At 44.7% G+C, this 7,194-nt stretch overlaps 1 protein-coding gene and 1 long non-coding RNA gene across 3 annotated transcripts in view; one reads left to right on the forward strand and one right to left on the reverse strand.

The window, feature by feature from the left end:
* The window catches only part of LOC121844333 (FERM and PDZ domain-containing protein 1-like), a 90,019-nt gene that overhangs the window by 41,424 nt on the left and 41,401 nt on the right, over window positions 1–7,194 (reverse strand). Inside the window, 1 exon segment of the mRNA XM_042314338.1 lies at window positions 1,611–1,715. Within this exon segment, the coding sequence (XP_042170272.1) occupies window positions 1,611–1,715 (105 nt within the window).
* LOC121844334 lies at window positions 6,064–6,552 on the forward strand. 2 transcript variants are annotated; one of them, XR_006081949.1, is made up of 2 exons: window positions 6,064–6,159; window positions 6,495–6,552. It is a non-coding gene; the product is annotated as an uncharacterized LOC121844334 (long non-coding RNA). The 2 variants fall into 2 exon arrangements; XR_006081948.1 differs by lacking the exon at window positions 6,495–6,552 and adding an exon at window positions 6,266–6,352.

The raw sequence follows: 7,194 nt of genomic DNA on the forward strand, positions 1-7,194 counted from the left end.
CCTCCCTTCATCTTTAACCAGGTCTCCTCCCCTTCATCTTTAACCAGGTCTCCTCCCTTCATCTTTAACCAGGTCTCCTCCCCTTCATCTTTAACCAGGTCTCCTCCCCTTCATATTTAACCTGTCTCCTCCCCTTCATCTTTAACCAGGTCTCCTCCCCTTCATCTACACTGATTGAAGAAGGATTTAACAGGTGACATCAATAAGGGCTCATATCTTTCACCTGTATTCACCTGGTCAGTCTCATGGAAAGAGCAGGTGTTCCTCATGCTGTGTAAACTCAGCGTTTTCTCCTGTAATCAGGGAATCATCCAGCCCTCGATACGACCACTCTGTCTCAGGGTGAGTCCCCAATGGAACCCTAAATGCCAATGTTCTGGTCAACAGTAGTGCACTATAGGGAAAAGGGCCCTGGTCTACAGTAGTACACTATATAGGGAATAGGGCTCTGGTCAACAGTAGTGCACTATATAGGGAATAGGGCCCTGGTCTACAGTAGTACACTATATAGGGAATAGGGCCCTGGTCTAAAGTAGTGCACTATATAGGGAATAGGGCTCTGGTCTACAGTAGTACACTATATCGGGAATAGGGCCCTGGTCAACAGTAGTACACTATATAGGGAATAGGGCCCTGGTCAACAGTAGTGCACTATATAGGGAATAGGGCCCTGGTCTACAGTAGTACACTATATAGGGAATAGGGCTCTGGTCAACAGTAGTGCACTATATAGGGAATAGGGCCCTGGTCTACAGTAGTACACTATATAGGGAATAGGGCTCTGGTCAACAGTAGTACACTATATAGGGAATAGGGCTCTGGTCAACAGTAGTACACTATATAGGGAATAGGGCTCTGGTCAACAGTAGTACACTATATAGGGAATAGGGCCCTGGTCAACAGTAGTACACTATATATGGACTTGAGATGCAGCCTCTGTCTCTGATCACTAGCGGGAGCTTGTGGTCCCCCCTCTTATCTGTTCCTTTCTGTATGGAGTCCTACAGGGAGCTTGTTCCTGTCTGTATGGAGTCCTCCAGGGAGCTTGTTCCTGTCTGTATGGAGTCCTACAGGGAGATTGTTCCTTTCTGTATGGAGTCCTCCAGGGAGCTTGTTCCTGTCTGTATGGAGTCCTATAGGGAGCTTGTTCCTGTCTGTATGGAGTCCTCCAGGGAGCTTGTTCCTCCTCACTTGTATTGACAGGAAAGGGACAGGACCTCTAAAGGGACAGGACCTCTAAAGGGACAGGACATCTAAAGGGACATCTACAGGGACAGGACATCTACAGGGACAGGACATCTAAAGGGACAGGACTTCTAAAGGGACAGGACATCTAAACCACAGTGAAATGGGTTTCCAAGCCAAGCAGTGAGGATAGGGAGGAATATGGGGTTGTCATATAGCTGAGAGACAAACCACTTGCGACTGGTTCCATACAGCAGTCATGTCAGCTCCATAAAGCATTAACAGACATGTCCATCTGGTGCTCTAGAAGTCACTGCATAGACTAGATCATACATGAATCCTGGACAGATATGACACAACAGCTTCATAGAGGGCTTATAATGCGCCATGCAGTGACAATAGGGTGCCGTAAGAGTCTGACGTACCTGAGAGTGACTATTGACCTCAACCTCCTCAGCAAAGCGAACTTTGACCGGGTTGGACCGGAGTTTAGCTCTCTTCTCTGGGGTGATGAAGGAAGACTTGGGTCCCTGAGAAACCACAGGAGGAGAAATTAGGACTTGTGTCCCTGAGAAACCACAGGAGGAGAAATTAGGACTTGTGTCCCTGAGAAACCACAGGAGGAGAAATTAGGACTTGGGTCCCTGAGAAACCACAGGAGGAGAAATTAGGATTTGGGTCCCTGAGAAACCACAGGAGGAGAAATTAGGACTTGGGTCCCTGAGAAACCACAGGAGGAGAAATTAGGATTTGGGTCCCTGAGAAACCACAGGAGGAGAAATTAGGACTTGGGTCCCTGAGAAACCACAGGAGGAGAAATTAGGACTTGGGTCCCTGAGAAACCACAGGAGGAGAAATTAGGATTTGGGTCCCTGAGAAACCACAGGAGGAGAAATTAGACAGAGTTTCCAAAAGGCACAAGGACACAGACTGCACAAACTGTGGTTTAGTGGTAATGCTCACAGCATAGACAAATAACATTCTCCTCACCCTATCCGGGTTCAAACCCCTTCTCCTTCCTGTTGAGTCTGCCTCCTTCCTGTATCTCCATCTGTTTCTATACCTGTCTAAATAAAGTGTCAGTAAACCCTAAAAAATATAGATCTGAAAACTAACAGGTAGTGGATATACAACAGAACCTCGGAGACACTAATCTGACTGATCAACCCAACAGGCTGATAAACAACAGAACCTCAGAGACACTAATCTGACTGATCAACCCAACAGGCTGATAAACAACAGAACCTCAGAGACACTAATCTGACTGATCAACCCAACAGGCTGATGAACAACAGAACCTCAGAGACACTGATCAACCCAACAGGCTGATGAACAACAGAACCTCAGAGACACTGATCAACCCAACAGGCTGATAAACAACAGAACCTCAGAGACACTAATCTGACTGATCAACCCAACAGGCTGATAAACAACAGAACCTCAGAGACACTAATCTGACTGATCAACCCAACAGGCTGATGAACAACAGAACCTCAGTGACACTGATCAACCCAACAGGCTGATGAACAACAGAACCTCAGAGACACTGATCAACCCAACAGGCTGATAAACAACAGAACCTCAGAGACACTGATCAACCCAACAGGCTGATAAACAACAGAACCTCAGAGACACTGATCAACCCAACAGGCTGATAAACAACAGAACCTCAGAGACACTAATCTGATTGATCAAGTCAACAGGCTGGTAAACAACAGAACCTCAGAGACACTAATCTGACTGATCAACCCAACAGGATGATAAACAACAGAACCTCAGAGACACTGATCAACCCAACAGGCTGATAAACAACAGAACCTCAGAGACACTAATCTGACTGATCAACCCAACAGGATGATAAACAACAGAACCTCAGAGACACTAATCTGACTGATCAACCCAACAGGATGATAAACAACAGAACCTCAGAGACACTGATCAACCCAACAGGCTGATAAACAACAGAACCTCAGAGACACTAATCTGACTGATCAACCCAACAGGCTGATAAACAACAGAACCTCAGAGACACTAATCTGACTGATCAACCCAACAGGCTGATGAACAACAGAACCTCAGAGACACTGATCAACCCAACAGGCTGATGAACAACAGAACCTCAGAGACACTGATCAACCCAACAGGCTGATAAACAACAGAACCTCAGAGACACTAATCTGACTGATCAACCCAACAGGCTGATAAACAACAGAACCTCAGAGACACTAATCTGACTGATCAACCCAACAGGCTGATGAACAACAGAACCTCAGTGACACTGATCAACCCAACAGGCTGATGAACAACAGAACCTCAGAGACACTGATCAACCCAACAGGCTGATAAACAACAGAACCTCAGAGACACTGATCAACCCAACAGGCTGATAAACAACAGAACCTCAGAGACACTGATCAACCCAACAGGCTGATAAACAACAGAACCTCAGAGACGCTGATCAACCCAACAGGCTGATAAACAACAGAACCTAGGAGACACTGATCAACCCAACAGGCTGATAAACAACAGAACCTCAGAGACACTAATCTGATTGATCAAGTCAACAGGCTGGTAAACAACAGAACCTCAGAGACACTAATCTGACTGATCAACCCAACAGGATGATAAACAACAGAACCTCAGAGACACTGATCAACCCAACAGGCTGATAAACAACAGAACCTCAGAGACACTAATCTGACTGATCAACCCAACAGGATGATAAACAACAGAACCTCAGAGACACTAATCTGACTGATCAACCCAACAGGATGATAAACAACAGAACCTCAGAGATACTGATCAACCCAACAGGCTGATAAACAACAGAACCTCAGAGACACTAATCTGACTGATCAACCCAACAGGATGATAAACAACAGAACCTCAGAGACACTAATCTGACTGATCAACCCAACAGGATGATAAACAACAGAACCTCAGAGACACTGATCAACCCAACAGGCTGATAAACAACAGAACCTCAGAGACACTAATCTGACTGATCAACCCAACAGGATGATAAACAACAGAACCTCAGAGACACTAATCTGACTGATCAACCCAACAGGATGATAAACAACAGAACCTCAGAGACACTGATCAACCCAACAGGCTGATAAACAACAGAACCTCAGAGACACTAATCAACCCAACAGGCTGATATACAACAGAACCTCAGAGACACTGATCAACCCAACAGGCTGATATACAACAGAACCTCAGAGACACTAATCTGACTGATCAACCCAACAGGCTGATAAACAACAGAACCTCAGAGACACTAATCAACCCAACAGGCTGATAAACAACAGAACCTCAGAGACACTAATCAACCCAACAGGTTGATATACAACAGAACCTCAGAGACACTGATCAACCCAACAGGTTGATATACAACAGAACCTCAGAGACACTGATCAACCCAACAGGCTGATATACAACAGAACCTCAGAGACACTAATCTGACTGATCAACCCAACAGGCTGATATACAACAGAACCTCAGAGACACTAATCAACCCAACAGGCTGATAAACAACAGAACCTCAGAGACACTAATCTGACTGATCAACCCAACAGGCTGATAAACAACAGAACCTCAGAGACACTAATCAACCCAACAGGCTGATAAACAACAGAACCTCAGAGACACTAATCAACCCAACAGGTTGATATACAACAGAACCTCAGAGACACTAATCTGACTGATCAACCCAACAGGCTGATATACAACAGAACCTCAGAGACACTAATCTGACTGATCAACCCAACAGGCTGGTAAACAACAGAACCTCAGAGACACTGATCAACCCAACAGGCTGATAAACAACAGAACCTCAGAGACACTAATCAACCCAACAGGTTGATATACCAGAACCTCAGAGACACTAATCTGACTGATCAACCCAACAGGCTGAACAGAACCTCAGAGACACTAATCTGACTGATCAACCCAACAGGCTGATAAACAACAGAACCTCAGAGACACTAATCAACCCAACAGGCTGATAAACAACAGAACCTCAGAGACACTAATCAGGTTGATAAACAACAGAACCTCCCAACAGGCTGATAAACAACAGAACCTCAGAGACACTAATCAACCCAACAGGCTGATAAACAACAGAACCTCAGAGACACTAACTAATCAACCCAACAGGCTGATATACAACAGAACCTCAGAGACACTAATCTGACTGATCAACCCAACAGGCTGATAAACAACAGAACCTCAGAGACACTGATCAACCCAACAGGCTGATAAACAACAGAACCTCAGAGACACTAATCAACCCAACAGGTTGATACAACAGAACAACAGAACCTCAGAGAACACTCAGAGACACTGATCAACCCAACAGGCTGATATACAACAGAACCTCAGAGACACTAATCTGACTGATCAACCCAACAGGCTGATACTAACAACAGAACCTCAGAGACACTAATCTGACTGATCAACCCAACAGGCTGATAAACAACAGAACCTCAGAGACACTAATCAACCCAACAGGCTGATAAACAACAGAACCTCAGAGACACTGATATACAACAGAACCTCAGAGACACTAATCAACCCAACAGGCTGATATACAACAGAACCTCAGAGACACTAATCTGACTGATCAACCCAACAGGCTGGTAAACAACAGAACCTCAGAGACACTGATCAACCCAACAGGCTGATAAACAACAGAACCTCAGAGACACTAATCAACCCAACAGGTTGATATACAACAGAACCTCAGAGACACTAATCTGACTGATCAACCCAACAGGCTGATATACAACAGAACCTCAGAGACACTAATCTGACTGATCAACCCAACAGGCTGGTAAACAACAGAACCTCAGAGACACTGATCAACCCAACAGGCTGATAAACAACAGAACCTCAGAGACACTAATCAACCCAACAGGTTGATATACAACAGAACCTCAGAGACACTAATCTGACTGATCAACCCAACAGGTTGATATACAACAGAACCTCAGAGACACTAATCTGACTGATCAACCCAACAGGCTGATATACAACAGAACCTCAGAGACACTAATCTGACGGATCAACCCAACAGGCTGATAAACAACAGAACCTCAGAGACACTAATCAACCCAACAGGCTGATATACAACAGAACCTCAGAGACACTAATCAACCCAACAGGCTGATAAACAACAGAACCTCAGAGACACTGATCAACCCAACAGGCTGATATACAACAGAACCTCAGAGACACTAATCAACCCAACAGGCTGATAAACAACAGAACCTCAGAGACACTAATCTGACTGATCAACCCAACAGGCTGATAAACAACAGAACCTCAGAGACACTAATCAACCCAACAGGCTGATAAACAACAGAACCTCAGAGACACTAATCTGACTGATCAACCCAACAGGCTGATAAACAACAGAACCTCAGAGACACTGATCAACCCAACAGGCTGATAAACAACAGAACCTCAGAGACACTAATCAACCCAACAGGCTGTTAAACAACAGAACCTCAGAGACACTGATCTGACTGATCAACCCAACAGGCTGATAAACAACAGAACCTCAGAGACACTAATCAACCCAACAGGCTGTTAAACAACAGAACCTCAGAGACACTAATCTGACTGATCAACCCAACAGGCTGATAAACAACAGAACCTCAGAGACACTAATCAACCCAACAGGCTGGTAAACAACAGAACCTCAGAGACAATGATCTCAGACAAACGTAAATGTTGCTTTCATGTAAACTGAAAACTAAAACACTAATATTGTTGTTGTTGTTGTGGTAATGAAGTGGTTTCTCCACTGTAGGTAACGCCAGCGACTGCAACACATCCAGGGAGTCTTCCTAATGGGGAAAACTGTGTGTTGTTGAGAAGAGTCAGTGTTCCTAATGGGGAAAACTATGTGTGTTGTTGTTGTAAAGAGTCAGTTTTCCTAATGGGGAGAACTATGTGTTGTTGTAATGAGTCAGTGTTCCTAATGGGGAAAACTGTGTTTGT

This window comes from Oncorhynchus tshawytscha, unplaced genomic scaffold, assembly GCF_018296145.1.
Source record: "Oncorhynchus tshawytscha isolate Ot180627B unplaced genomic scaffold, Otsh_v2.0 Un_contig_5849_pilon_pilon, whole genome shotgun sequence".
NCBI classification, from domain to species: domain Eukaryota; kingdom Metazoa; phylum Chordata; class Actinopteri; order Salmoniformes; family Salmonidae; genus Oncorhynchus; species Oncorhynchus tshawytscha.